This window comes from Arvicanthis niloticus, chromosome 6, assembly GCF_011762505.2.
Source record: "Arvicanthis niloticus isolate mArvNil1 chromosome 6, mArvNil1.pat.X, whole genome shotgun sequence".
NCBI classification, from domain to species: Eukaryota; Metazoa; Chordata; class Mammalia; order Rodentia; family Muridae; genus Arvicanthis; species Arvicanthis niloticus.
This window is the reverse complement of record NC_047663.1, coordinates 24,239,483-24,259,755: the sequence shown is the minus strand read 5'-3', so window position 1 is coordinate 24,259,755 and position 20,273 is coordinate 24,239,483. Positions and strand designations below refer to the sequence as shown.

Genomic DNA, 20,273 nt, shown 5'->3' with positions numbered 1-20,273 from the left:
AGGCAAGCTGGTGCGAGGGGCTCGCGGTCGCGAGCAGGGGAGGACGCCGGCGGCCCCGCCGGGGGCGGGTGGCGGGCCGCACAAGGAAGGCGGCTCCGGTAGAGCGACTGTTTGGGGTGCGAGAGCTGGCCTTCGCCGCCGCCCGAGACCCCTCCGAGCTCACACCTCAAACCTGCTCTTGGTCACTCCGTTCACGTCCCTCCTCATGGGGCCAGCGGGTGCGGCCCGGGCAGGGCGCTGCGGCGTGTGGAGTGCAAAGACAGGGGCCAGGGCAGGCCCCGGAGTTCCGGGAGCGGGAGGCGGCGGCGGCAAGGCTCGGCTCGCCCTCCCGACGCGGAGGAGAGACTGCTCGAGTGCCGCGGGGGCCTCCACCACCGCCCGCGGCGTCCGCGGCCGCGACGACTGCCAGTCGCTAGCTCGGTCCTCTCCAAAGCCTCAACTTCAACCCAAAACAAAAACACTCCCAACCTGCCAGCAACGCCGCTCCTCATTGGGCAGAGCCGCCCGGGCCTCGGAACGCCGGGGGAGGGGAGGAGCGCTCCGCGGCGGTGGCGCGAGCCCACCCCTCCCCCACCCGGCGCATCCCCGGACCGTGAGCCCGCGAGTGGCCCGAACGTGGGATGACGGGGCGCGAGCCCACCGGGACAAGGAGAGGCAGGGAAGTGCCCAAGTGCGCGCGCGCTTGCGTGTGTGTGTGTGTGTGCGTGTGTGTACGGTGCACGGTGTGCTGTGGGGCGGGCGCGAGTGCGCGCGTGCTCGCGGACGGGCGAGAAGAGCGGAGCAGGGACGGAACATCACCGGATCCCCTCCAGCACTGCGAGGACTCCCTGGCACGTACCGGCCCAAGCGGAACCTGAGCTTTCAGCCTAGGGGCCCCAGCCCTGATCTGGTCACTTCCCCGGCGGCCTGAGCTGGCACCCACAATCTTTTGGCCACCCAACTCCCGTCGTCTATCACTCACTGTCGCCTTGAACCCAAAGTGCAGCAGGCGGTCCCTGCTCGGAGCCATTTTCCTCCTCTCTCTAGACGTCTCTAGGTTAGGGCAGTGCAGCCGCCGCCGCCGCCGTAGGTGCTGCCGCCGCCTCCCCCGCCCCGGTGAATTGCATTACGGGGTGCTGCAGGGAGGCCTGGGGGGCCGCTGCGGGGCGGATAGCTCTCAGTGCCTGGCTCCAGAAAGCAGGAGTTGGTTGCGCTAAGAGGAGGACCTAGCGCCAGCTCTGCACAAGAGCTGGCAGCGAGGCTACACCTCGGGGTCGGGGTGCAATGCCCCAGCCCGGTACCCAGTCCTCGGGCCGGGGGAGGGGCTGGCGTCGATTGGGTGGGGGCCGGCAAGGTATTAGGGCCATTGGTTTCCCCGCCCCTCCGACCGGTGGCGCCCAATGGGCTGCAGTGGCTGCCCACCCTCCAATCAGAGAGCTGGTTGGTGATAGCCTCAGCCTGACGCCATTTCGGCGGGAGAAACAAGCGTGTAGGAGCGAGTAGGCGGGGGCGTTTGCCCATAGGAAACTATGACTTTCATTGGATTATGCTCCTAGTATAGAAGCTAGTCTGTCATCTTTTTATGTTAACTCCAGCCTTCAAGACTCCTAAAATCTATGCCCTATTTCCCACGAATTATCAAACAACTGAGCGTGAAATTGTGCCTTCAAAGAGAAACTTCACAAAATGTACCAAACCTGAAATATTAAACATCATAAATCCTAGCCGTCCTGATTAGGCCGCCATACTGCTTCTAACTGTATACTCAAAGCAGTTACGAGTTTGTCCTCAGACCCTTTATAATTAGTTTTAGAACCCGAAAAAGATGAACGTTTAAAAGCAAAGGCATGAACCTTTTAACAGAACTTACTTTGTCCCCAAAATAAAACTTTGCTTTTTTTCTGTTTTGAGACTGTTTGCATAGCCTCTTCTGGTTGTCTCGAACTCCACCTGCCTCTACCTCTAGTTCTGTCATTAAATGCACTTGTCACATTTGACCAAACTAACTTTTTTACCCCTTAAGAGGCATTCCTAAACAAACTAGCTTTTAAAAAATCCTCAGTTCGTGGGTCCACAAAAACCTAGGTCCACATGTGGCATCCTCTTTGAGTCCCGTGTGCTTTTAAGCATTTACTTCAGACAGTGAAAAAACACCAAAGTTCAGTGGCATCTAAAAGCTGTTTCTCCCAACAAGAATTACAATGAATTTTTAACTGCAAGTCAGGAAAAGGTGAGAAAAAATAACACAGAGACAAGTCTAGTATGGGAAAGCAAAACCAACATCCAGTCTCATCCGTCTACCAACTATGCTGTGAGCCCATTTAGAATAGTACTCAGAGAAGCTGTTGGTTTCTAATTAATTTGGATTTTTAAACGGAAATACTGAAAGAATAAGATTGTATAATGATGTAATCCCACCAGGTAAACCCAACCTGTAATGTGGTTTAAGGACTGCTTGAGGTCTGGATCATACTGGGCTCGTTAGAGACGTTATCTCAAAGATACAAATCACAACAAAAGCCTCTTAACCTCCCCCCCACCCCCCACCCCCCACCCCCACCCCCACTTGGGAAGGGAATGCAGGAAGATAAAGAGTTCAAGCTCAGGCTGGGCTACACATGAAACCTAGTCTCAAAAAACATAGCCCAGCCTGGCCTCCACAGTGAGTTCCAGGCAAACCAGGCAGCATAGTAAGAATCTGTCTTAAAAAAAAACAACAAAGAACACAAAACACAGAGGCACATTTCTTTTTATCAAAGAAATTTATTTGTATGTAAAGAAAGTTTTATTTTTGTGTTGTTTTAGGGGGAAAAATCCCACAGATTTTATCCACTTTCAAAAATGAAAAAAATATTTACAGAAAAGCCATACACACAGAAAAACAAATTAGAAATGCCTTTAAGAAAACACCCTTCCCACTGCTCCTGATGTACATTTTTAAACTCAAAATTTAAATCTCAGCTCTATAGTTGAACATTTTTCCAACCTAGTTTCTAAGATAATACTTCCTGTCCCTCCAAAACTTAACTCCAAGACAAATAATTGGGTGACAGAGTTAAAGATGAAGAGAAAATAGAACACTAGATTACCCAGGGATTGTTTGTGTTTTCTATACTGACATCTGCTGTGACCAACGAGGACACTATATGACTCACTGGCTCTTCTGAAAATTCATGATATATTGCTGTTACAGATTTTCAGGCCTTGGCTCGACAAAAGAAAAATCCAATTCAAGAGTTATCAACCTCAAGCTGGCTTTGGCAATTACATCAGGTCCCCTTCTTCACCTTGAAAACACTTGCTTTAAGATACAGCAAAACATTCTTGTACATCAGAGCAGATTTTGTCCAAAGACCCTTAACATGAAGCCCAAAGACAGAAGAATCATGTCAAACTAAAAATACATAAAACTCCAGCAGCAGCAAATAGGTAGAAGTTGACTTCATGTCCTTGCCGTCTTTTCAAACAGGAGAATGAGTACACCTGGATGGGAGGGAGGTGTCCCAGGCTCGGTTTATTCTGCCTCTTCTCCTCCACCCTGTGGAGAAATGCAGTGCTCCCTGGTTCCCAGGCAGGGTGAAGCAGTTTAGCCCCGGCTCCCTGTTAAGCAAGTTCAGATGCTGGGTCATTGTGTGGGGTGTGCCCATCAGCAATTCAGGGGCTTATCCTTCATCCAGATCCTAACTCGGGATTCTTTGATCTGGGATGAAGACAGAAAGAGAGAAAAAGCTTCCCAGTTTACTCATTTTGGTATTTGTTGACTCTGGTTGGGGGGCTTGAGCCCCTTATACTATGCAGTATATTTCCCCATGGATTGTCCCCACCCAGAACAAAATGAAACCCCATATAACTTTAACTTTCCTGCAGAAACTAAGAGGAAACTAAGATTCAGAACCAGGTGGCAAATTTCTGAGAAATCCAACCTGGCTTTATCTGAGACACCGCACGGCTACTATGTCAGCACCACAAGAGAAAGCACTCCACTACACCCTGCCCATGTCCTCGAGAGTGTCACCCAAGACACCAGGCTCTGATAGGGGAACAGATAACTTTTCTTGCTCCACTTTCCAATATTTTGTTTCCTATTTATTGCCTTGGGACACAGAAATGGCAGAGTTGTTGAGAACCAATGACCAAAAAAGGGAGACCGCCAAAAAAAAAAAAAAGAGAGAGAGAGAAATAGGAAAGAAAGCCGCAGTAGATTTCCCAAGTCTATGCTCCTCCACCCTGCAGAGTTGGATGTAGACACCGTCCATATCTGATGAAGTCACTCCACTTAGAACACACACAAACATGAATCACCTGGCTTTTTTTTTTTTTTTCGTTTTGTAATCCAGAAGAGTTGTGCTGGGGATGATGCCCCACCCCGCTGATACAGATCCTGAATGGAATCATCAGGAATGGCACAGTGCAGGTGGCGAAATCAAAGTAAGGCCGCGGATTTTTGAGAGGACCCTCCAAATACTGAGAACTTCTGTTGTACTCAAAATGCTCTCCTGCATTTCTCTATTTATGAGGTCTTCCTTTGATGTCCCTCAGAATCCAGACTCAGACCTGTTTCTCCAAAAGGTCCAAGTGTGTGCTACACGGTAGCAAGGGTATCTTCATGCTCACTTAGCATTCCAGGCCCTACTCACTTCAAGTGAGCTTGAAATTGTTTTAAGTGAACTATGGCTGCATCTTTTTAAAAGCTGTTTATCTCAGGGAGCATACAGTGGAGTGATTTAAGTCTGAACTCCTCCTTCTTGTGATGAAGAGAAACAAAGAGTCCAGCTCTTAGGAATGGCATCAGCTCTCCTGCAAACAAAATGCTGGGATGTAGACTTTTGGCACATTGTGGAACTAGGAGAACTATTAATTCTATACTGGTTTTTATACAATAGGGTATAGACTCTGAAAACATATGTATACCCCCAAAAGCCACCCTTCCTTTTTAATGAAAGAAGATAAATCTTTTATCTGCATAGGGAGGTAACTCACTCTTAATATTCCTATGGCGTCTGAACCCTGTGAAAAACCTCCAAAGATAATAGTTTTGGTTTTTCTATTCAACTTCAAAGACAGGCTGTGATTAGCTCTGTGGGCCTGGTGCTGCAGCATCAGCACAAGCTGCAAGCTCCCCCACCACACAAGCCTTGCTACCTGCCTCCTGTTGTTCTGAACCATAACCTTCATAGATTTAAGAACAAACATTGCATAAAAACAAACATCAAGGATTAAAATATTACAAATAAATAGCTAAAATAATTTTCCCTCCCCCAATCACTCCTAAGAAACAGACACCAAACATTGCTTTAAGTGTCCAGAACTGCCAAAGTCCTTCCCTTGCCCATGCTTCCAATGGGCAACTCCCAAAGGTGAACAACCTTCATGCAAACGCATCAAGGAATGTATTGCTTTTTCATTTTCTGCCCAGCCCTTCAAATACATGCACTAAAATGAGTTTAAAGCATGTCCTGAAAATGGAAAAAGGGAGAAAAATATATATGAATATTTCCCACAACAGTTTCCCACCCCTCCCTCTCTACACCCTTTCCCACCACCCCTCTCCCTTCTTAAGCAAGTATTTTATTCATTGCTTTCTGGCAAAGACATACGACTTGTTCGTGAACAACCAACCGCATGGTTTCGGTAGCAGGGTCTAGATATGTTTATAAATGTACCCAGCTTGGTGTAGAGGCCATGCCCTTTAGGATTCTTAAGCACAGACTGGGCCTGTCTAACTCACCACTCGTGTTGGTTTACATGTATCATTACTTTCTTCTCTGGACTTGTCTGTTTAGAAAGTAAGGTTAATTGCCAATCAGGGCCACATCCATAAGATCATCATCTTCCTCCCCAATCATAAAGTCAGGGCTGAGCCTGGAAGGCCTGTCTGCGGATAAGATAGGGTTATTTGTCATAGACGAAGTCTGATCTGAAGAAATGGGGGATTTAGACCAATTCTCTGGCTTGATGCTGTGAGACTTTTTCTTGTCTCTGTCTTTGTCCCTGTCCCGGTCTCTATCTTTGTCTTTGACTTTCTTCTTTTCCTTTTTGTGCTTCTTATGCTTCTCTGTGCTGTATTCTGGAAGTGGTCGGATACCATCATCTGAGCTGGGGCTGTTCTGGTAGGACCTCTCTGCTATAGAGGAACCTGACTCACTTTCACTGTCCACATTCTGGGGTGTATATGCTGGTGACTTACTGTGGCTTGGAGAACCCCGTTCATGGTTTGGAGTGGAACCACTGATCAGTGGAGAGCCATAGTTCTTTGAAGAGGCTATCTGTAGCCTGAGGCCTTCTCCACCACTTTCTCCAGGTTTCTGTAGTGTCACCTTGGCTTTGATGCTCGGGGAGCCTCCATCATGCTTGCTGATAATAATTTTTGCCACACCTGTGCTCCCCACGTTTTTTGACTCTGAAGTCTTCTTAGAGGAATCCACTGATCCTCCTGAAGTAGAAACTTTTGATTTGTCTTTATCGCTTTTTTCACATTTGCTCTGAAATTCTCCTCCAGTCATATTATGTTTGGAGGACATGGGATGGTTAGAGGAATTTGTGTTTACACCCATCTGACTGTCTATCGGATCCTCACCCCCAGGCCCACTGGTAACCACACCATGCTTCAATTTATCTATGACAGCTGTCAAGGAAGGCTTCTTATTCCTACTGGGAGATTTCCCTTTGGAACTCCCATGTTGATTCTGAGAGGATGACATGGAAGAACCACTTGAGGAAAATGAAGAGGAAGATGGTGTACAAGAATTAGATGCTGGAGGAGTTTTTTGAGACATTGAGCCTGAGGATCCTGACCCTGAAGATGACTTCATACCAGAGCTTGAACTAGTTCCTGACATATGAGAACCACTAGAACCTGAACTGATAGGGGACTTGGCTTTAGAGGATGGGGGAGTCCCAGGAACAGGCTTCATTGGGGAGGCAAGCTTATCTGAGCCTCCAGGAGGCCTTGAATGGGAAGGGGATATGTTTGGTTTACTTATGGAAGGATTCATAAGTGAGGATGGCTTGCCTTGAGGTTTCATCTTGGTACTGCTAGACCCACTGCTCAGGCCATGTTTCGTAATGGGAGAGGAGCCTGGCTTCCCCCCAGTCTGAGAGGAGTTTTTGGACTGGCTGGATCCAGAAGACCCTTGGCTAGAATACATACTGCCACTGAGCTTGGAACTTGATGAGCCTTCTGATTTACTGCTTTTCATCTTGCCTGAGGTGGAAGCAGAAGACAAGGAAGAGGAGGAGGAAGAATGACTGTGGTGGCTTTTGCCGCCAGAGGAAGACACAGAACCACTGCTAGTATACTGATTGTGAGAGGAAGGCTTGCCCACCATCACTGTCCCTTTAGGAATCTGAATGGTGATCTTGGGAATGGGAGGTGTGGCGACACCTGGGGGCGTCTGAGACCTTCCTGAACTGCCTGGGGATTTGGACCCGCCTGTACTGGTAGGTGGGGTGAAAGGTCTATTAGAAGAACTGTGAGATGGGGACTTTCCCTCAGTGTCTGCCTTTTTCCGCTTTGGAGGCTTATCTTTGCTCTTCCCATCATTGGAAGGAGTGCGGCTGCGCTTGCCGGGCTTGCTGTCTGAGCCCGGGCCTGATCCACTGCTAGCGCCTGTGCCGTTGCCTTCCTTTACCCTCTTTTGAGTTTTCTCTTTCCCTAATTCTCCAGTGGTCAGTAAAGGACTCTGACTACCACTGTGGTGCTCCATTAGATCTGCAGCACCCAAAGCCTTACCAGCTACTGATATAATACTGAAGTCAACTGTGTCAGCTTGGCTGCTGCCCTTAAATTTTGACTCCCCATTGTCACCTCCAAGCATTGGCATCCCCAAAGTATTTAGTGCCTGAGATGCAAATCCTTTGAAATCATCATTATCCCCACTCTGACTACTTTCATCAAAATACTCTTCTCCAAAACCACTTTGGCTTTGGCTGTTCAACAAATCAGGATTGAAATCTACTCCATCAGGGAAAAAATGATTGGTAGGAGAATCACTACTGGGGCTTCCAGCAGCATCTGCAATAAGCTCAGCTGGATCAGTGTATGAATTTTCATTATTATTAGTTTGAAAGACATCAGAATCAAAGAGGGCACTCTGAGAATGCCCAGAACTTGAGGAATCTCGAACAGGGGTGCCAATGGGTGGGCAATCATCACTAGTACTGGGAAGCTTTGAAGCTTCTTCTGCAATATCTGAAAGAATATCAGTTACATCTGGGCCAATGCTGTCTGAACTGGATAGTCGGACCATCCTTTGAATACTGGGCTGGGGATGAGATACTGGCTGTGGGTAAGTTGTTGGGGGAGTACTACACTGGCTTGGAGCTGGGGTGATGTGAGGTGTATCCAGCGCGTCAGCTGTAATGCTGACATCAAACATAGGGTTCTGTGAATCGACATCCATTGAAAAGAGCTCCCTCTGGAAATCATCTTCAGTCTGGTGCTTGGGTTTGTCAGGTGGTACTCTTGATGACTTCTTCTTCTTAGTCTTGTTGCTCCCCGAGCACATTTCCATCCGGGGTGATCCGGAAGAGGAGTTCTGCCTTTCTAAAGGGCTGCTTCCATAAAGGGTTGAGAAATCTTGGGCAGGGTTATCTTTAAGAAGGTTCATGAGCATCGGGTGGTTCTTGGTGTTGCCGGCCATCGAAGAGACAGGTGGCGGCGTGTGATGAGGAGGGGTCGGACTCGAGCCAATGGTAGACCCCCCGTTCCCTGTGATTTGCAACAAACTGGTAAGAATTGGGTTCTGAGACACCTTGCTGAAGTCCTCCCCATGGCCCACCGACTCATGCCGCTCTTTGATGCTCATGCTCATATTAAACAAGGTGGTAATGGGACCCCCCGGAAAGGTGTTGGTTGGTGTAGTGGTACCACTCATTGGGTTGTTGCCTGTGGTCATGCCATACCCTGGGCTGCTAGCCGGGGGCAGGTTCTTTTTCACCATGTCTTCAACTGTCTCTGCAATGAGAGACAGTGCTGGGGTGTCAGCCTGTATGGTTTCAGCCTTCCTCCGAATAGCCCTCATCGTCACAGGGATGGACATACATCTATAAGATAAAAGGAAAAAACCCATGTTAACACTGCATTGGTGATGAATAAAATCACCAATCATTTGGAACAAAAGGCTCTGCTTCCGCCTCTGATTTAGATAAGCCTCAGAAGACAGCAGTTAGAAATTTTCACATAAAGCGAGTAATCTGTAAGACAAAAGTAATTTATCAAATGCCAAATCGTTGGATATACTGATTCTAAAAAGAATTGTGATCTAACAGGAAATTAACTGCTTATGAAACACACACTAAAACCAAACCAGAGTTCAAAACCAATTTACACTAAAGTAAAAGAAAGTCCTCAGGAGTGGGTGGCACAAAAACTGTGAGTTCAAGGTCAGTCTGGACTACAACAGCCAGACCCTGTCTGAAAAATGAAAACCATGGAGGAAGCTTGGGAAGGAAAAGTCATGATAATTAAACTTAGGAAAAAGTATCTTCCTTTTGGAAGAGCTCCACGGGGTCACAGGTAATAAATATGAAACCACTAAGAACAACATTGGCAATAGAAAAGCCACTCTGTGCAAAGTCCTGCTGCTTGGTATGGAGTACTAGTTACCTTAACACTGACGACCTCTGGGTAAGCTTAGATTATCCTGCTGCTTGGTATGGAGTACTAGTTATTGTAACACTGACGACCTCTGGGTAAGCTTAGATTATCCTAAGCTTGGTATGGAGTACTAGTTATTGTAACACTGAGGACCACTGGGTAAGCTTAGATTATCCTGCTGCTTGGTATGGAGTACTAGTTATCGTAACACTGACGACCTCTGGGTAAGCTTAGATCATCAGCATACTTTTAAAAACATTTGCTTTACTATGTGTATCAGCAAATTTTATCCTAAGACAAACACTGAGATTTTGGGCATTATAACTGTTTGACAGTTTTGCTTGAAAGGTGCTGGAGATATGTAAAATGAACAGCAGTGTTCCAATAAAAGTTAATCAGAATCTCTTAAAATCTATTTTGAGGCTGAGGATGGGGCTCAGTTATTACAGTGCTTGCCTACCAGGAACACAGCCCTGAGTTTCCTCCCCAGCACCAAGTAAACCAGGTAGAGTGGCTTCCGACTCTGAGGAAAGTGCTCAGGAATCCAAGGCAGAATGACTGGGAACTAACCTAAGGTCAGCCTGGATTACATTATCAAGGCCAGCGTGGAATACACAAGGCCCTATCTCAAAACTTAAATAGAGGTCCAGTCCTGCAGAACCCAAGCTGCAGGATCTCCATGACACAAGTCAACAACAGGCTATGTGAGGGGAGTCCCAGTAAGGATCCAGTATTGACAGGGAAGCAGAAGCCAGAGGCCTCAAACCAGACTGATGACTTATTGCAATGACCAACTATAAGTAAAGCGCTTTTGAGCATACCCCAGAACACACTGTGACAACACTACAGCTTTCAAAAAAAGAACCCTTTTTGTTTTCTTTTGGGGAGGAGGTTACAAGGGCCAAGTGCAGATATGGACGGATGGGGAGTTGAGTGGGATTAAGGTGCAGGATCTGAAATCCACAAAAATTAAATAAATAAAACCTCTTTTAAAAAATAGGCTGTCAATCCCCTACTTTAGAAGAAAAATTTTCAAAATTACACATTGCTTCCAGGAAGCTGGTTGGTTTAACTGTTAACTTCCCCCACACTGCTATATAATATGGCATATGTAAAAGAAGAAGATAGGACTAGAGAGATAGCCCAGAGGTTAAGAGCACTGGTTGCTCTTCCAGAGGTCCTGAGTTCAATTCCCAGCAACCACATGGTGGCTCACAACCATCTGTAATGGGATCTGATGCCCTCTTCTGGTGTGTCTGATAACAGCTACAGTATGCTCATATAAATAAGCATTTTTTTTAAAAAATCAAGTATTTAAAAAAAAAAGGATAGGTTAAAGAAAAAATACTAATAATTTAGGCAATGACGATGACCACCCTTTAATCAGCAAAAGGCAAAGGAAGGCCAATCTCTAAAATTCAAGGCCCACCTGGTCTACTGGAGGCAACAACAAGGGTGTGTCTTTACAAAAAAGAAAGGGCAGTTTTCAGCTCTCTATCACCTGAAATGCATAGCAAAGCTTGAAATGACCAGCTTTATCCCTATTGTGTATACAGTAATATTTAAATAGCAAAACAAACAAAATTTACATTTTCTTAAAACTCAAAGCATAAAAGTAGTAAATAAATGTTTCTCTAATAGTTTTAATTCATGTTAAAAATAAAAATATATATCCAGGCATTTTGAGGGTGTTTTTTTTTTTTTGGTTTTTCGAGACAGTTTCTCTGTGTAGCTCTGGCTGTCCTGGAACTCACTCTGTAGACCAGGCTGGCCTCGAACTCAGAAATCCGCCTGCCTCTGCCTCCCAAGTGCTGGGATTAAAGGTGTTCGCCACCACTGCCCGGCTGAGGATGCACATTTTTAATCCCAGCACTCAAGAGGCAGAGGCAGGCAGATCTCAGTTCAAGGGGAGCCTGGTCTATAGAGAGTTCCAGAACAACCTGTCTTGAAAAAGTAAATAAATAAATAAATAAATAAATAAATAAATAACTGCATGCACAGTCTGTAGAAATCTTAGTGGAATTCTTATGAGAAAAGGGCCACCACTACCTTTGAACAACTTTAGCAATGAAGTCGTCTGTACAGATTAGTGCATCTGACAGCCCCTTGTAGAGTTTACAGCTCACATGTGTTGAGTCTTGCACATCCATCACCACTGGAAGACAAAATGTAGACATGATCCTTGTGATATATCGGAGTTCTCATCTTTTAAGAGAAGATAAACCCCAAGAGAGATGTCTGCCACCCACACAACTCACCACACACAAGGGAGTCATTCACAGGGTGCTGAAAAGATACACTGAATCGAGATTCTGAGAGAGGACACACTTCAAACTGGAGGAGCCCAGGAGAATCTAAACAACAAGGAAAAAATAACCATATTTAAGACATTAACAAATAATTGTCTTTCTATAGATAGTGACTACCAGGCACACACAAGGTACACATACATACAGGCAGGCAAAACATTCATGCATATAAAATAATTAAAACATAAAAAAACTCAGCAAAAAATTAGTAAATATCTTACATTGAGAGTGAATTCTGAAACCAACAATGGCCAAGAATTCTGTTTCATTTTGTAACTGTATGACAGAGCCTTGTGGTGTAGCTCAGGCTACACTTGAGCCCATAATCCCGTCTCTACCTCACTTACTACTGAGAGACAGGTACTCATAACCAACCAGTTAGTGTTTTCATTCCATTTGACAAGTAGCCGTCCAGTATTATTACCATAAAACTTGCTTTGTTAGATTGGTTTGGTTGGTTTCTGAAACAGGTTTCCCCATGCAGCCCTCCCTGGCTGACCCCACCTCACTGTCTATCCAGATCCACCTGCCTCTGTCTCCTAGTGCTGGGATTAAGTCACACACAACATTGGCCTCAATAAAACCTACTTTCTTTTTTGTTTGCTTGTTTTTCTAGGCAAGGTTTCTCCATGTAGCCCTGACTGTCCTGGAAATCACTCTGTAAACCAGGCTATCCTCAATATAATAGAGCTCTAAAAATTTTTTTTTTTTTAAATTTATTTGGAAATCTACTAAACATTCTAGTGGCACAAGCACAAATACACATACATCACACACAAGGTTTTTTTTTTTTCCTTCTAATTCTCATTTTTTTTCTCTTTTTCTTTCTTTCTTTCTTTTTTTTTTTTGTTTTTTTTTTTTTTTTTAGAAAGGGTTTCTCTGTGTAGCCCTGGCTGTCCTGGAACTCACTCTCACCAGGTTGGCCTCCAATTTCAGAAATCTGCCTGCCTCTGCCTCCCAAGTGCTGGGATTAAAGGCATGTGCAACCACTGCCTGGCTTCTAATTCTCATTTTTAAAACTTTTCAAAAAGATTTTTTTTATTCATTTAATGTATATAAGTACACTGCAGCTGTCTTCAGACACACCAGAAGAGGGCACTGGATCCCATTACAGATGGTTGTGAGCCACCATGTGGTTGCTGGGAATTGAACTCAGAACCTCTGGAAGAGCAGTCAGTGCTCTTAACCGCTGAGCCATCTCTCCAGCCTGAAGACGAAGAGTTTAAGAGCAGCTTTACCTGAATACTCACTTTAAGTTGTCTAGGGGTAGCTGAGTGCCTATCTCAAAACAGTATTTCTAAAGCAGTTTTGTGGATTTACATTCTGTTTCTTGTTGGCTGCAACTTCCGCTGTTTCATATTTAACATTAAATAACCATCACAAAAATGCTATATGATCAAGGTAAAAAATTAATTGATCAATGTGAGCAGCCAAAATTTGCATCAAAGCTTCAAATAGCAATTGTCTTTTTAAAAGCATTTTTTAAGAATCCTGACAGAAAAAGGGCCATAGGTCTTAGACTTTTAAAGGTATATGACCAAATTCTATAAAGAACAGGGTGGGGTGGCATGGTATTTTAAGGACTAAATCTACCACGCATAACCTAAACTTTAATATTTAGAAAACATCTCGGTACATTAAGATAGAAAAGTAAAGACACACTGCCTAGTTATGGTACTATTTAGAAGACTCGAACAGGCATGGCAGTGTAGACCTTAATGTTAACATATGAGATGGCTCAGTGGTTAAGAGCACTGACTGCTCTTCTGGAGGTCATGAGTTCAAATCCCAGCTATCACATAGTGGCTCACAACCATCTGTAATGAAATCTGATGCTTTCTTATGGGATGTCTGAAGACAGCTACAGTGTACTTACACATAATAAATAAAACTTTGGGCGGGAGAATAGAGGGGGTGGGCAGAGGGGAACATATGAGAAGCTGAAGCAGGAGGATCACCGCAACTTCAAGACTAGCCTGTGAAACAATGAATTCAAGGCTAGCCTAGCCTACAAAATGAGCCATCTTCCAAAATAAAAACAGATCAATAGGCTCTGTTAAGTCTCACAGACAGATGGAAAGCTATCAGCAGAAGTTTCATGCAACAAGAAACAGAATATAAAATCCAGAGTCCTGCCTTAGACACTTACACACATATGTGTGTGTACACACACACAAACACACACACACACAGAAACACACCAGTGACAACAGGTTTTACAATAAATGTCAATTATAACAAATTAGTTCCATCAAAGTAATTTGTGGTGACTAAACCAAATTCCCGATTGTGATTATTTTGTTTACAATGGCATTATAATTCTTTTGATCTGGGTGTGGAATCAAACACCTGTAGTCTTTAAAGCTATATGGGTATTTTCAATGAACTATCAAAGCAAGAGGCATTGGAGAAGTCAGCATCAACCTTCCAGTAAGTTTATCAAAAGGAACTCATACCTTCTTTTAGAATAGTTCTTTTGACACAGCTTCCAATCAGGGTGTTATAGGCCACTTGGTGTCTGATCATATTCAAGATGAGAGGAACTCGGCCAGGGTGCTGGAAGGTGATTTTGCTGACCAGCGTTCCCTGGAGGCTTTGGCCATCAGGAAGAGGAGCATCTTTATTGAGAAAATAGCAGTGCTGCTGACCTGGAAGAGCCTAGGCAAAAAGAGGAATGCAGATGAATTCTCAGCCCCTCTAGGGCCATGCCAGTTTACTTACCAGTGTACCAAGTCACAAACTATCCGGGAGGGGCAGGAGGAAGACCAAAGTATGGGAAGTAGGAAACTTCACATATCTATACAGACCTCTTCAACTGATGTTATGAATGGCAACTATTCTTTAGCTAAAAAATACCTGTTTATGAATGTACTATTGAGGTGGATTCCTAACTTAGCTAAAACAAAAAACACCTTAGAGATCTATACTACCAGTTTCTAAAGAATTAATTACAAAATGTATCTTAAATAAAGCATTCTATATAATTATACTATAGCTAGAAGGAGAGCACCTCAATATTGTATAAGCTAAGCATTCCTAGGAAATCTAAGCCCAGAGGAAGTTTGGAGCCTTTCATGATTTATATGTGTCAGCATTTGTTCTCCATATGGATTTAAGAAGGCCTTTCTCATTCTAGCACTTAATGGGCGACAGCTAAAGAGAGAGTTCAGCAGTTGAGCCGTACGGATCTTTCAGACAACTTGGATTTGGTTCCCAGCAGCCATCCACCCACATGGCAGTTCCAACACTCTATAACTCCAATTCCAGGAAAATCTGACACCAACTTCTGGCCTTCCTGTGTGGTTAAATGCAGTAGTGCACTTACATACATGCAGGGAAAACACTCATAGACATAAAAACAGTAAATTAAAAGGAAACATTTTTCCCCTTTTAAGACAGGGTCTCAGTGTTCACGCTTGGCCCAAGAAACAATTCTTCCTCCCCACCCTCCCAATCTGAGACAGGGTTTCTGTGGTGGTTTAAATATGCATGGCTCAGGAAGTGGCACAATCAGGAGGTGTGGCCTTGTTGGAAGAAGACTGCCACTGTGGAAGTGGGCTTTGAGACACTCCACCTAGCTTCCAGGACACAGTCTGTTCCTGGCTTCCTTTGGATGAAGATATAGAACTCTCAGCTCCTCTAGTGCCATGCCAGCCTGGATGCTGGCATGCTTCCCACCATGATGATAATGGAGTAAACCTCAGAACCTGTAAGCCAGCCCCAATTAAATGCTGTCCTTTATAAGAGCTGCTTGGTCATGGTGTCCTCACAGCAATGGAAATCCTAACTAAGAGCTTCTCTGTGTAGCCCTGGCTTCCTTGGAACTTGCTCGCTCTGTAGACCAGGCTGGCCTTGAACTCACAGATTTCCACCTGCCTCTACCTCATGAGTGCTGGGATAAAGGTGTGCCATCATGCCCTCAAAAAAAAAAAAACAAACAAACAAAAAAAAAACCAAACAAACAAAAACAAAAAAAAAAAAAAACAAAAAAAAAAAAAAAAAAAAACAAATAAAAATACAATTCTTAGTATCTTTTAACCTTCTAAAGGGTCAAGATAACAAAAGATTTTCAATTCTGATACCACATTTTTTCTTTTGCTTTTCTGAGAAAGGGTTTTACTCCCCTAAGTCAAGGCACTCCTTAAGCTTCCCTTCCCAAATGCCATACTGCACCAGTCCTAGCTTTCTCTGTAGATACCTCTCAGTATGCCTACAGTCACAGCAGTCTAGAGACTGGTTTAAGATTACCCTCTGCTAAGTTCAACACCAGCCTGGGTTACATGAGAACCTGTCTACAAAGAAGAAGGAAGTGGACAGGAAAGAATGCTTCTTGATTAACAGCCACTTGCTGCTCTTCCAGACGACCTAGGCTGAGTTCCCAGCACCCACACGGCCACTCACAGATGTCTATAACTCTAGTCTAGGTGATCTGTTTACTTCTTTGGCACCAGGCACACAGGTTATGCATATACTTAAATATAGGCAAAACACTGATGCACATAAATTAAATAGATATATACAGAAATGTATATGGTTGTTTCTTAACTCAAAAGCTCATTCACTTTTGCTTTAGTAGGTTTATGATGACTTTTTTTGCCCAACTGAGGGTGATTTAGCAATCTATCAGGCCTCACTAGTGCTATAAGGAACCAACATTGTTGCAAATCCACAGGGCCTACTTACAGCGTAAAATCGCATGTTGTGATTCAAAGGTAAAGGGTCAGGATCCTTTGACAGCTCAAACTGAGTGATGAGTTCATAGAGGGGCAGGTAAGTGGGCGGAGTCTCAAACAACGGGATTCCTGAAAATACAAGGACTGTTTGTAATGCTCACATGAAGATCAAAATATGACAGCTCCACTGTCCTCTCGTGCTTTCTATGCATTCACCCACATATCCCTAAGTCCTTACAGAGCGCTAGTCCTAACAACCAGTACTATCTAGCAGTACTCTCCTAACGTCTGTACTCAGCAATACTTCTTTGAGGCCTAAGGATGGTTAAGTTGTTTAAGATAACCTCAAGTTTTCCATTCTCATTTTATCAAGTTTTATCTCAATGGGTAAAACCTACCTTTATTATAGTCTGGCCAACATTTTAAAAAACAGAGCTTACCTGTGCAATTTTGCAGTTTCTGAACAAATGCTTTAGATACTGGGATTGGCTGGGGAAATTTCAAGAAGAAACAGGCAGGAAGATCAACACTGTTGGCACTAGTGACTGCAGAGAAAGAAGGGGTCCTTCAAAAAAAAAAAAAAAAAAAAAAAAAAAAAAAAAAAAAAGAAGAGGGGGAAATTTTCTATTTTGAAAACTATGAACACTTTTTCTTAGACATGTATATATTACATAGACCCACAAAGTCTATCAAAAGCTTACTTTTCTACTATCCTTACCACAATTTCAAAATATATTACATTGTTAATTCTGAAGTATTTAATAAAATATGTATAATGGAGCTTAGGGTCTAGCTCAGTGTGAGGGTATATGCTTTTTATTTGTAGCCCTGAGTTCAAAAACCAATACAAAACTAATTTATTCAGAGCAAAAAATGTGGTCTATAGGAAATATTGGCACAGCTTGGTGTTAATAATGATGCTATTTGGTATTCTAAAAGACCTGTATTCAATTCCCAGCACCCACATGGCAGCTTATACCATCTGTAACTCTAGCCCCAGGGGATCTGATGGTCTCTTTTAGCTTCCAAGGGCACCAGGAACAAAGATGGTACAAAGGCAAACACACATATACAGAATAAAAAAATTAAATCGATTAAATACAAATGTGTGACAGTGTGTGTTCTCTGGGTAGGTCGAGTAGACACATTCCAGTAAGGACAGGAGTGAAGTGCGTGCATGGAAGCAAAGGGTGACCTCTGAACATCCCAGAAAGATAGAAGCAAATAAAACACGGTTCACACTGGGCTTGGAGCTGAAAAAAACAGACGTTGTAACTTTAAAACTATCTTTATCTTACCATTTGTTGTCAGCTGGGTGTGACCCCATAATTAATGGGGCAATTGGGAGTTTGTACATAGCAGAGGTTCCTTCAATTGTCACTGAGGCATTCATTCCCAAAGACCGAGGAACTGAGAATAGAAAAAGAAAAAAGATTTTCTACCTCATAATCACAACAAGGATCTCGGCACTAAACAGACAGGAATTGTACCCATGTGTGCAAACACAGCATTCAGAATAAGAAAGAAAAATGGATCCAAGTTAGAGACCTGTGTGAGCTACAAGGTTAGACCCAGTCTCAAAAACAGACCAAAGCACAAGGAAAAAAAAAAAAAAAAGCCAGGCATCATGGAAGCAGGGGCTACAGAGTAAGTCTGAGGCCAGCCTGAGGAGAAAGACATTATTTTTCAAAAGAATGGAAACACAACCAACAACTAACATGCAGAGAAACCACTGCAGTGTCAGTCACAATGAATCTAGATACTCTAATCCCACAAAATTCACAAAGGTTACAAGTTTGAGCTGGAGAGACAGCTCAGTGGTTAAAAAGCACTGGCTGCTCTTCCAGAGGACCTGGGTTCAATTCCCAGCACCCACATGGCAGCTCACAGCTGTCTGCAACTTCAGTTCCGGAGCTTACACAGACATACATGCAGGCAAAGCCAGAATGCAACTGAAACAAATATAAAGAAAAGAGAAAAAAAGAAAAGAAAGCAGGTTGAGTAGGCCATCAGGAGCAAGCCAGCAAGCACTTCTCCGTGGCCTCTGCATCAGTTCCTGCCCAAAGGGGGAAAAGGGGGAGAGAAAAGCTGCAAGCCACCTTTCCACAGCATTCAGTATCTCTGCCTGCTAATAGTTAAAGAGCTCACTATCAACATTTACTGTCACTCACAGTGAGCTTACAGTTACAGGACAATGATTGAAGCTATATAGAGATCAAATAAAGTGTGGTGTTGTACACCCAGGAACCAAGAGGAACAGAAGTCCCAAGTTCATCCTTGGTTATATAACAAGTTTGAAGCCAGTTGACTCTGCCTCCCCACACTACTCCAGTTGTGGCCATATGACATTTCTGTCTCAAAAATACCAAAAGCAAAAAGTTAAAATACCAAGTGTCATTCATTACTGCAGTTAAGTCATAGTTATTTTAGTTATTTTTATTTGATCACTGAGAGAGTTAAGTTGGCCTTCAACTCAGGTTTTTCTGCATGCCCAACCTCAGTGTTGATATTCTGAAAAGTCCCACCAAACCCACCCTTCTTCTCCTTTAAAGTAATAAGGAAAGCTGGTTACTTTGTCAGTAATCTATATTTTATCACTAACTCATTTACTTACTAAGCTACTACTATATATTCGCTTGAGTGCTTAAGTACATATACATGTATATATGAGACATATATGGATATATCTGGTATACATACATAAAGATAGCAAATTAAGAAAGACCACATTATACAAATATTAGCGGGGGAGGCTGGGCATTTGAATTTTACCAATATTTTTAACACATCAGGGAAAGGGGAGCATAGTGGTATACGATGTAACTCCAGCACCTAGGAGATGGAGGTCATCCTGTCTCAAAAAAACCACATACAGATAGGAATGATAGTTCACACCTATGGTCTCAGTTCTTAGAAGGATGAAGTGATATGTATGATCACTACATTATAAGTCTGACAATCACCTTGCATTACATAGTGAGTTCCAGGAAAGCCTAAGTTACAGAAAGAAATCTGTCTCAAAGTACTTGAAACAACAAACACTTACCATTCTTTTCATGCAAAATGATAGGAGAGGCAGTCTTATCATCCAGCAGATCAGAAGGAGAAGCATAGTATTTCATATTCATTAAATGACCTACCATAAATGAAAGTTATTAACTAAGGCATCTTTATTAATAAATTATACACTTTAAAAAAGAATTCATAGTATTTGTGGTGGCACTCACCTATAAAGAAACCTTATCTCAAACTAACAAGGAAAGGCTGGGGATAGCTTGGGGTTAGAGTAATTACCTACCTATCTTATGAAAAGCCCTAGTTTCCATTAAATCCTTAATCCTTTTCAAACACACGCTCGCACGCACAAATGCTGAGTGTGGTGGCTCACACTAGCCAGGGATTGCAAGAGGTATGCCAGGCTGTGCTATACAGTGAGTTCGAGACCCACTTCGAAGACAGTAAAGTAAGACCCTGATTCAATCCTTTTCAAGAGAGAGGGGGAGGGGAGTAGAAATGTAATTCAGCTAACAGAGCATTTACCTCACATACCTGAGGCCCTGAGTTTGATCCCCAGCACTGAATAAAAGCATAAAATCCATAACCTGGGGCTTGAGAGAAGGTTCAACAATTAAGAGCACTGGCCATTCTCCCAGAGAATACAAGTTCAACTCCTAGCACCCATATGGTGGCTCACAACAATTTGTAATCCGAATT

General features: G+C 43.6%; 2 protein-coding genes across 6 annotated transcripts in view; both read right to left on the bottom strand.

Moving 5' to 3' along the window:
* Fbxl20 (F-box and leucine rich repeat protein 20) overlaps positions 1–1,148 on the bottom strand; it is a 61,497-nt gene extending 60,349 nt beyond the window's left edge. Inside the window, exon 1 of one of the 3 annotated variants that reach the window (XM_034504733.2) lies at positions 962–1,148. In XM_034504733.2, coding sequence (XP_034360624.1) covers positions 962–1,009 — 48 coding nt within the window. In that variant the 5' untranslated portion in view covers positions 1,010–1,148. Of the gene's footprint in view, positions 1–165; positions 645–961 lie in introns of those variants that run through there. The other 2 variants (XM_076935844.1, XM_034504732.2) reach the window with 2 other exon arrangements.
* Positions 1,149–2,722: 1,574 nt separating this feature from the next.
* Positions 2,723–20,273, bottom strand: part of Med1 (mediator complex subunit 1) — a 38,510-nt gene continuing 20,959 nt past the window's right edge. The window contains exons 10-18 of one of the 3 annotated variants that reach the window (XM_034504731.2): positions 19,606–19,695; positions 17,858–17,969; positions 17,000–17,124; positions 16,570–16,688; positions 14,343–14,544; positions 11,836–11,931; positions 11,627–11,732; positions 8,884–9,024; positions 2,723–3,679 (exon numbers count right to left, since the gene is read on the bottom strand). In XM_034504731.2, the coding sequence (XP_034360622.1) occupies positions 3,649–3,679; positions 8,884–9,024; positions 11,627–11,732; positions 11,836–11,931; positions 14,343–14,544; positions 16,570–16,688; positions 17,000–17,124; positions 17,858–17,969; positions 19,606–19,695 (1,022 nt within the window). In that variant the 3' untranslated portion in view covers positions 2,723–3,648. Of the gene's footprint in view, positions 3,680–5,631; positions 9,025–11,626; positions 11,733–11,835; positions 11,932–14,342; positions 14,545–16,569; positions 16,689–16,999; positions 17,125–17,857; positions 17,970–19,605; positions 19,696–20,273 lie in introns of those variants that run through there. The other 2 variants (XM_034504730.2, XM_034504729.2) reach the window with 2 other exon arrangements.